Here is a 10745-nt window from a genome sequence, read left to right as displayed (position 1 = left end):
TACCATGTTCGTGACGCCGAAGCAACGTGAAAAGCAAAGCAAAATTCTTTGCCGGATTAGTAAATTTCTTTCATTCTTTGAGTGAATAAATTCAAAAGGTCGAATTTTATACATGAGGTCACTTGGTATCGTATCTCCTACTTCAGGGTTCCCGCCACAATGCACGCCCCGGAAAATCAGATGAAATCGATTCGAGAAATAGTGCTGCAAAGGCAAGGAAAATCGATGATATCTTCCAACCTTTTCCAATAATCTGGTATGGATGACAATCTTACAATCCCTATTAGGTATATCAGACCTAAAATTGTCTCCAATCCCCCACGAGTGGGATTCCTATACTCTGTTATCCTGGCCCTTGGGTACAGATTCTTTTTCGCAATTCACTGGCATACAGGTTAGTTTCTTGGATGACAAAATCGAAAAAATCATCGTTTTTTAACAGGCAGAAATAGCACAATGGATCGCATCCAGGATTGCCAACCTTTAGCATGTATTTTTCGTAAGGGGGATTCCACGACGATCAGGCACGCGGTCCACATAAACAATAGGGGTTTCTGTCGCTGGAAGAGCACTCCCGCGATGCTCTTCAGCTCGCAGATTTTCGACAGGAGTCTCTCAGCCAGATTCATCCCCACTGTCTTCAGACGAATCAGTCTCGTCATTTTCATCCTGAAGATTCCAACTTTTGTCATCGGTACTATCGACATTTTCCTCATCTGATTCTGACAAATCCCTCAGCAGCTGATCGTCCGTTAACGATTTTCTCCTGAAATCGTCCTTCTCTTTTTCTGAGTCCCAGAAGTAGAGGGAATTGTTTATCAGACGTCCTGTGATAATAAGTGTAAAAAGATGCGGCTGGATTTGATAATTATCTGCTGTTGTTTCGTAGGCGGGTCCATAGCGGCAGTGTGTTCTAGTATAGCTTCCAAAGGTATGCGAAGCTAATGGTCGGCGGAAAAACTTCAGTTTCACGACCCACTCACATGCGATGCGACGTCGTTCGAGCATGGCTTCATATCTTACACGGAAATTTTCAAATCCTTGGATGCTGTTCTTGACGGGGCGACGGCACTGTACGCGTTTAGCAAAGCCGAATGTAATTTCCTGTCTGGATTAACAAAACGCTCATTGCTATGTTTCGAAATAATTGTCCTGCTCCGGAAAATTGTACTTCCCCACCGTTTTTCCCGAACTTCCCAAATTGCTTGGGGGCCATCGATGGCAGACATAAAGCAATAACACCACCTCCAGGATGCGGGTCTAATTTCTACAGCTACAAACATTTTCAAAGCCAGATACTCCTCCCATTAGTGAATGCGATCTATGAAGTACTAACATTAACTTTGGATGCAATGGCCGCGTGTTTGATGGTGGAGCTTTTGAAATGACAGATATTTATAGCGCTCTTAATAGTGGACGTTTTATGTGCCAAAAGATAAGTTGTTGACGCAGTCACACTCCCACTTGTGTTCAATGCAGACGATGCTTTCACGCTTCGTGAAGATCTGAAGAATCATTTTTACCGCAAGGTCATTGACAAAAGGCGAAAATTTTTGAACTATCGCTTGTCAAGAGGACGACGCATGGTTGAAAGTGTTTTTGGTACCCTCGCAGAAAGATTCGGAGTTTTTCAAAAACCTGTTTCCGTCTTAAGTTTAGGCAGGTAGAGTGTGTTGTTGCTTGTTGCTATTTAAAGAATTAACTTTGCTACAAAATACCTCACAAAAACACTGCATAGACTCATTAAGTTATATTTGTAAAAACATCACAGATGTTGCAGTCGAAACCAATGGAACTCATTCGATCAGTTGGCAGTGACTTACGTCTTCTTCCACTTCCACTGCTACTTGAAGGTGATGATGATAAGTCCTGTTCGACGATATTTGCGGTATCAACTGCTCGCGCTGGAGCCATCCATGACTTCTTCTCAAAGGAGTCCATTAGCTGAAAGGATAAGTCTCACCAATTAAAAACAAAAAAACTGACAAAACTAAATAACATCCGGGTGGCATGAAAAGTGAGTTCCGCAGTATAATACCTCCAAATACACCCAAGTTCTCCTGGAGTTCCCACTCCTATTGTTATGGTCCTTAATGGACCTGTAGGTCTTTTTAAGGCCATTGATTTTGCTTTTGCACTGTGGACCAGTGACAGCAACACCATTGGCCCTCAGTGCATCAGCAAGTTTGTCGCACACCTTCTTCACAGACGTCTTCCCAGACGTCAACATTGGCTCCTCCTCCTTGAACGTGCCATCAACTCCGCTCCTTCCACTCCTTGCTTCTCCAGCCAATATTCAAAAGTTGCTACGGACAGAGTTAAACAAAATTCTTGGACACATGCTACACAAGGCACGAAACATTTAGGCCTTTCAATTACTTTCAATCTACTTTCTGTATTAATTGAAATGCAATTTTAAAGCCTCTAATTTCAAACTGGAAATCAATCATCATACTCGCTTCTAATATCGTTCAGTTTTGCTGGAGTCAGAGGTGGCTTGCTTACAGCACCTTTTGACATTAATCGCCGGCAAGGAATCCCATCTACACTCCTTCCTTTCAATGCTTCACTTCCCCACACTGCCACTGCAAGGTCTTTCATGAAAATGGAATCCTTTGTATTCCTCATTACCATATCCCACTTTTCTTTGGGAAGGGAAATAACCTTTCCAAGGCTGACCTAAAGAAAAATAGGATTAATATAACTTCTCATGCAATTAAGATTTCCTTCCAACTATGTACATAAGTCAGCTAGTGCAAATGGTCAGAATTCTAACTGGTTGGACAATGAACATTTGGAAACGGTTACATTTACTGCAGGATCTCGAATGGGTCCGAACAAAATTTGGCACCGGGACCTAATCTTTGAATGATTGATAAAGCGAAAGCTGTCAGGGGAAGGCTCGTGAAATTCTTCAACAATGTAGGAGCCGTGGAGTGGCAGGATAGATACATGCATTGAGACTATTAACATATCGTAAACCTGAGGTTATGCAATATGTTACTGATTAGAAAATACGAAAATTTATATTCATCTGTTAAAAACCGTCTGGATGTGCGTAAAGGCATAGCAATCATTGACCTATGAGTAATTATTGAATAATTTAATATAATTCATTTGCATGCGTACCTGATCACTTTTCCCTCTTCCCCGCACGGGGGGAAGAGAGTAATCTCTTCCTTTGGGGAGCCGCGCCCCCACGGACCCGAGCCCACCGAGGAGACAAGCTCGTTAAAAAACCCCGTCGCTCGCTCGGAGAGTGTCCAGACAGCATGTGACTCTGCTGTTCTGAGTAGCCGTAACATCTGGCGTCCAGAATCACCCACGTGTTTGCCGTGCGTGGAGACCCGTACAAGGGGGAGAAGGGGATCCTGGTGGGTGAGTTCTCCGGCACCCAGCTGGGCGTCGGAAACCCGGTATGGGCCGGAGTTCAATACCCCACTTCGGCCCTGGATTCCCCGAAAACGGGCGGCCGAGAAGAGCCCAGCTCGGTCAATCGGCTCCTGGCGGCTGGGGAGCTTGGCGGCTCCTTCCGAGCGTACGCCAGGACGGGTTAGTGCTGGAGATATGGGGGTCTCCGTAGGGCGGCCGAAGGCGTGTTTGGTTCGGAGGGCCCCTGCGCTGGAGGTTCTAACCCGAAAGGGATCCCCTGTCAAAGGTTCCTATATCCCTTGGGTAGCCCTGACGTCCATTCCGGCTTGCGGGTGGCGTCCCAAATGTGTGGCTCCGTGGTGGGTGGGGAGCCCAGGGGATGAATTCTATATACTTGGATGGCTGAAGAAACTCTACCTCCAACAAAAAGATCCCGTCCAGACGACGGGAGAGTTAAAGTTAAAGGCGCTAGTCAGCGCTACCTAGTAATGAGGTGCCAGAAGGAAGGGGAGAACCTGAAAAAGGTGTCCCCCTTCCTTATTCGTAAAGTTTTGTCGGGTTTGGTTCCCGGGGAGCTGAAATCAGCTAAAAAGCTTCGCGATGACACACTGCTCATTGAAACTGAAAATGAAGCCCAGAGCGAAAAGTTACTTAAGGTTAATAAGCTGCATGATATTCCCGTCAGGGTCGAGGTGCACTCCACCCTAAACACCTGTCGGGGAGTTATAAGCCACTTTGATCTGCTGTACGTTGAGATCGACGAGATCAAACGTGAGATGGCCTCCCAAGGAGTCTCTGATGCTCGTCGACTCACTACAAGGCGCAACGGAGAGAAAATCGACTCGACATCAGTCGTACTCACGTTCGCGCGTGACAAACTCCCTGACAGAGTGTTTATCGGATACGAATCGGTCCCAGTGCGACCATTCATACCGGCACCCCTGAGATGTTTCCAGTGCCAGCAGTTCGGTCATATGGCCACGAGGTGCCAAGGCAAAGCCACCTGCCCACGATGCGGCCTGACAAGCATGAGGGTGAGTGCAATGGTGACCAGCGTTGCGTCAACTGCGAGGGTGCTCATCCCGTGTACTCCCGCAAATGCCCGAAGCTGATAGAAGAGCGGAAAATAATGGAGATCAAGACGGTAGAAAAGATCCCGTACTTTGAGGCGAGGAAAAAGTACAGAGCTCAAGTAGCTCCTACTTTTTCCAGATCTTTCGCCCAAATAGCTTCCGCTCCTATCGCCAAAATCACCATCTCGACTCAGACGGAAGAAAATTTGAACAAGAAGGCTGGAGAACAAAAATCGGCCGCGCCGGCTAAGGCCACAGATCCGGCAAACAAGGATAAAGTCGTGGGAACGAAATCTCCAAATAAGAAACCCAACAAAAACAACGCCGGGGCTACACAAACCAAACGCGGGAACTCTCAGTCCCCCGGCCCCTCTGATAAGGCTCCAAAGAGCCAAACCAATTTAATGGAATTGGAATACCTATCCGATACGGATATTTTAAAAATTGAGAGCAAAGGGAAGAAGAGTCACGTCAAGCGCCTCAAGCGCCCTTCGTGACTCAACTGCTCCTTTTAGTTTTAATCCTCTTTTAAATTTTAATCATGGCTTTTATCGTGCAGTGGAACTGCAACGGTTTTTATAAGCATAAGGAGGAACTTGAAATTTTAATAAGAGATTTTAACCCTTCCTGTATATGTTTGCAGGAAACGCGTTTTAAAGATACAGACAAGGGATATTTAAAACTTTTTAACACTTTTAGACTGGACGATACTAGTGGCCAACGAGCCCATGGAGTTTCGGTTTTTGTCCGGGAGGCTCTTTACACCTCCCGAATAAATCTTAACACACCGTTCCAAGCGGTAGCGGTGACGGTGCACGCTCCCGAGGCGATAACGGTGTGCAACGTTTACCTGCCGGAGGGTGCACCCGTCACCCGTTTTAATCTAGAATCCCTTGTTCATCAGCTACCTCAGCCTTTTATTTTACTCGGAGATGTTAATGCTCACGATCGTCTATGGGGAAGCACCCCGGAACAGTGCAACCGCAGGGGACGTATTTTATCAAGGTTTATTAGTGATTTTAACCTTTTTTTACTCAATAACGGCGAGAAAACCCGTTTTAACTCTTATAGCGGCGATTCTTCCTCCATTGACTTGAGTATTTTATCGACTAGTTTGGTCAATAAACTCAAACTCTCTGTGCATAAGGATCTTAGTGGGAGCGATCACTTTCCCCTTTTAATCAAAAGGGAGCAAAATTTAAACCCCGATTTTATTAGACCAGGCTGTTGGATTGTCCGGAAAGCTGATTGGCATCTTTTTAACTCAAATTTTAACTACGTGTGGGATAAAAACAACGACTGTGTAACAAACGTAAATCTTTTGACATCCAGCATCATTCAAGCCGCCGAAATTAGCATACCACGATCTCGAAGCATCCTTCCAAGAAATGCGGTGCCGTGGTGGAATGAAACCTGCGCAGAAGCCATTAAAAAACGTAAGAAAGCTCTTCGAATTTTCAACAAGTATCCTACAACAAATAATCTCTCTGCTTTTCGGCGACTAAGAGCGAAAGCGCGTCAGGTAATAAAGGACGCAAAGAGGATTTCTTGGATGAATTTTGTCTCCGGTGTCAACCACAGGACTCCACTTGCACAGGTATGGCGTAAGGTGAGGAGCATATCGGGTAGCAGCCAGCATCTAGGTATATCCTTCCTAGAAGTCGAAGGAAAGGTTATCACTTCTCCAGCTGCGATAGGGAACGTATTCGCCCAATTACTCGCCAAAGTGAGCAGCGACGAATGCTATGAACCTTCTTTTGCGATCCTCAAGAAAAGGCTCGAGAACGTCCCTATATCCTTTATGGAGCCTAAAACAACGGCAGACTACAATATGCCATTTACCATTTGGGAGCTGAAATCTGCCATCCATGACTCCCACGACACGTCCCCAGGACCCGACGAGATCCACAATGCCTTCCTCCGAAATCTATCGGAATCGGCGTTGCTGGAAATCCTTGAAACTTTTAATCAGCTCTGGGCCAATGGGGATTTTCCTCCGTCCTGGCGGGAGTCCGTCATTGTTCCCATCCCAAAACATGGAAAAGACCGAGCTGATCCGAATTCTTACCGGCCGATTTCTCTCACCAGCTGCCTGTGCAAGTTAATGGAGCGAATGGTAAATCGGCGTCTCATTTGGTGGCTGGAGCGTCGAAAACTCCTCTCTAGGATACAATGCGGATTCAGACGGAACCGTTCCACAATGGACCACTTGGTTAGAATTGAAAATTTCATCCAAGAAGCCTTCCTTCTCCGCCAACACGTAGTCGGTGTATTTTTCGACTTAGAGAAGGCTTACGACCGGGTCTGGCGACGTAAGATTCTACGCGTATTACGCGAGTGGGGTTTTAGAGGCTGTTTGCCCATTTTTATACAAAATTTTTTAACCAACCGTGTTTTTAAAGTAAGGACGGGACAGTTGTTGTCAAATATTTACCCTCTTGACAACGGAGTTCCCCAAGGCTCCGTTCTGAGCGTGACGTTGTTCGCTATTGCGATCAACGACATAGCTCACTGCATCAAGGAGCCAGTGTTAGGGTCACTGTTTGTGGATGATCTCGCGATTTTCTGCAGGTCATCTAGGGTCGTGAATGCATCGCGTATGGCGCAAATCACCATCAATAAACTTCACAAATGGACCCAAAATAACGGCTTCCTTTTCTCTTTGGAGAAAACAAAGTGCGTTCACTTTTCTCGCACTCGGGGCGTCCATGTAAATCCCACGTTACACCTAGGTGGTAGAAACCTCCCATTTGTGGAATCAGTCCGTTTTCTGGGGATGACCCTCGACCACAAACTCAACTGGAAGGAGCACATTAATTCTGTCAAGGTAAACTGTTTGAAGTCTTTGAACATTTTAAAGTTTTTAAGCCACGCATCTTGGGGAGCAGACCGCACCACCTTAATTTTACTTTACCGCACACTGGTGCGGTCGAAACTAGACTACGGCTCATTCGTGTATGCGTCCGCTCGCGAGACGTATTTGAAAGCACTTAATTCAGTGCACAACGCAGGTCTTCGACTATGCACTGGGGCGTTTAGGACCAGCCCGATTCCCAGTATATATACCGACGCAGGCGAGCCTCCTCTATGCTACCGAAGGACCTGGCTTCTTTGTAGCTACGTTTCCAAAATTTTAGCAATGACGAGTCACCCATGTTATAGTTTACTTTTTAAACCCCGTTTTATTAATGTTTTTAACCGAAGGACTAAAGCAACCAGACCAGTAAGCGTTCGTTTTAACGATTTTATTCGCGGATGCGAATTCACGCTACCTGAAGTGTATCCTGTTTCATTCTCGGAACACCCCCCTTGGATCACTCCCACTCCGGTGGTGAATATTCTTTCACGATCTCGACCGAAGTCTTCCACAACTCCCTCGGAGTACCAGCGTTTGTTTGCCATGTTCCGATGGAATCACCCCAACCTTACCCCCGTTTACACTGACGGTTCGAAAGATAACTCTGCTTGTGCATGTGCAGTGTTCTCCCCTATCCACGGGAACATCAGAGCAAAGCTTCACCCGATGTGCAGTGTGTACACGGCGGAGCTTTATGCCATAAGGACAGCTCTAGAAGTCCTAGATGACCACGGCGGCTCCTTTGTGATATGCACTGACTCCAGGAGCTCGCTACAAGCCATCTCTGGCTTCTCACCCGTGCACCCGATCGTGCAAGAAATACACTCTCCTGCTGACCCTTTCGAGAAAGGGTTTGAATATCCATTTTCTGTGGGTACCGGGACATGAGGGGATAGCCGGGAATGAGATAGCAGACGCTATGGCCAAGGAAGCTCTGAATAACGAAGTTCTTGTCTCAACGCTGGTTCCCCACGAGGACTTACGAGCATCTCTAAGAAATGTGGTATTTGGAAAATGGAGGGAGTCATGGAGGATTCTAAATAATAACAAGCTCCGTGGCATCAAGGACATGGTAGCAGCGTGGCCCTCATCAGCTCGTAGTAATCGGAGAGAGGAAGTAGTACTTACACGATTGAGGATAGGGCACAGCCCCCTGACCCATGCGTATCTCTTTACTGAAGAGAAGGAACCTCCCCAATGTGGGGATTGTAAATGTCCATTAAGTATTAGACACATCATGCTAGATTGTGTTAAGTACCGCGAAGCGCGAAGACGAAATAATCTAGGGGGAGACCTAAAAACCCTTTTAGACAAAATAATCTAGGGGGAGACCTAAAAACCCTTTTAGGAGACCACCCTACCAACTTAATCTGTACATTTCGGTTTCTCAGAGAAATAAACATTTTTAACCCTTCCGCACTCGCGTCAAATTTTGGGACAAATATGCTCGCGTGGCGTCTGCTAGACGCCAATAGTGTACATTATAATATAATAGTTAATATTAAAATTAAATGCAACACACTACTTTTATGTTATTTATTTGCTCCTTTACAAGTTATAACATTGTAAATACAATAGTTTTTAACTTATTTAAGACATTTTAACCATCTTTTAGTAACTAAGCACATTTTTGATACATTGCTCTCAATTAAACCACATCACAGCAACAATTACATATTTTTATCCTTGCAAACAATACAAACGTATTCAGAATGCTCTAAACATATATAATGATCACAGGAAATGCACCTATATTTTGTCATTCGATTTTTTTTTCTGTCGCAAATGTAACATCTCTTTCTAGAATTCTCTTTTTTCTCCTTCGTTTTTTCCTCCGATTTCCTACGAATACTTTTGGAACTGCAAGTACTTGACTCATTATGTTCAGTTTCTTTGTCTTTCTCACTAATGGCTAAAGTTCTTTTTCTCAATTCCCTCGGTAAATTTACCACGTGACTACGTTTTTGCAGGTGCTCTTTAGTTAGTTCTTGCGCAAGGACTTTGATAAAATGCCTTCTTTTCAAAATTGCATGAGAACTCTCTTTGTTGTTTACAAGGTAAATAACCTGAGCATTTATTGCTGCCACATTGAGCATGGTATAAAATATAGTCATCGGCCACCTTTTGGTGTTTCTTGCTACTGAGTAAGTCGCGCATAATTTATCAACTACATCAACGCCAGATTTAGTTGCATTGTAAAATGTCACGATCTCTGGCTTATTCGAATTCCCTGTTGTTTCATCGATTGTGGAATCATGATGCATTGAAGATATTAAAATTACATTTTTTCGTGGCTTTGGTATGTATGATACCAATGTGCAATGCCTATCAAATCCAAAACGAGTTGTAAATGGTTCTCGACCGACAGGGGATGTAAAACTGGGTGGAAGCTGCCGTTTATTCTTCCTTACTGTTCCTACATACGTAAGGTTAGCTTTGAGTAGGTCTAAAACTAGCTCATAACTGGTAAACCAATTATCGGCGGTTATATTGCGACCACTGTGAGCAATCGGTCTAACCAACCTTTTTACAACATCATTGGCACTGTTACTAACGTAAAATGGGCCTTCCGGCTGCTTCCCAACGTATACTTCTAAGTTCCCTGTGTAAAATGTTTTAGAATCTGCTAGAGAAAATATCTTAATTCCATATTTTCCTGGTTTACTCGGGATGTATTGCCTAAATGCACATCTTCCTCTGAATTTTGATAGCATTTCATCAATAGTTACGTATTCTCCCAAAGAATAACTTTCACGGCAATTTTGAACAAATATATCAAAAACCTCTCTAACAGGTGCAAGCTTATCTAATAGCTTCCTATCGCTTCTAGTTGCTTTGTCATCAAACCGAAGGCTTTGTAAAATAAAGTGGAAGCGCTTACGAGACATCACCAATCGAAAAAATTCAACACCAGTTCCATCTGTAGACCACAAATCACTTGTATTTAGCTTACTATTTCTAAGGAAACCTGCCATATACAGTAATCCAAAGAAAGCTTTCAGTTCACTCAAATCGGTAAATTTACAATCTCTTTCCCTATCGTAACGATCTTTTTGGGATTCAATGAATTTATTAGTGTTTTCCAAAATAATAGCAAGCAGACTGTCGGTAAAAAAACATCTCCAACACTCGAGTACAGTCTTAGCGGTTGTAGCACTTTCTTTCACACGTGAATTCAGGTTTACAATATTATGACGACGAGTCCTTACAGTCACCACTGGTATTTGCAAAGCCCACTTCGTAGTTTTGTCTTTCCCAAAAACAAATTCTTTACCTGATTCTTCATCCTCTCGGTCACTTTCTTCCTCACTAGTAATTTCTTGCTCCGTATCCGTGTTTTGCAATTGTTCCTTCAAGGAATCTTCTTCACCTTCGCTCTCATCATCTACTGCAGACAATTCTGAATCTGATGATTCCATCAGAAGACGCTGCAGATAGCTACG

At 44.3% G+C, this 10745-nt stretch overlaps 1 protein-coding gene across 1 annotated transcript; it reads right to left on the bottom strand.

Annotated features, from left to right (window-relative positions):
- Positions 1–615: 615 nt before the first annotated feature.
- On the bottom strand, positions 616–10261 carry LOC124174192 (piggyBac transposable element-derived protein 4-like). Its single transcript, XM_046553290.1, has 5 exons — positions 9169–10261; positions 2642–2679; positions 2039–2280; positions 1824–1944; positions 616–827 (listed from the first exon to the last, which is right to left on the bottom strand). The coding sequence occupies exons 1-5, from the start codon at positions 10188–10190 to the stop codon at positions 616–618; spliced, it is 1635 nt and encodes a 544-aa protein (XP_046409246.1). The 5' UTR covers positions 10191–10261.
- Between the last annotated feature and the right edge of the window lie 484 nt (positions 10262–10745).

Source organism: Ischnura elegans, chromosome 2 (assembly GCF_921293095.1).
Source record: "Ischnura elegans chromosome 2, ioIscEleg1.1, whole genome shotgun sequence".
Classification (NCBI taxonomy): domain Eukaryota; kingdom Metazoa; phylum Arthropoda; class Insecta; order Odonata; family Coenagrionidae; genus Ischnura; species Ischnura elegans.
Note: the sequence above shows the minus strand (reverse complement) of the source record. Positions and strands in the feature narration are given on the sequence as shown.

Coding starts and splice junctions, on each gene's coding strand:
- LOC124174192 (XM_046553290.1), bottom strand. CDS start 10,190: ATGTCTCGTAAGCGCTTCCACTTTATTTTACAAAGCCTTCGGTTTGAT. Junction 2,680..9,168: donor GAACATAATGAGTCAAGTAC/TTGCAGTTCCAA, acceptor ATTTTTCTTTAG/GTCAGCCTTGGAAAGGTTAT. Junction 828..1,823: donor CAGTGGAAGTGGAAGAAGAC/GTAAGTCACTGC, acceptor TTATTATCACAG/GACGTCTGATAAACAATTCC.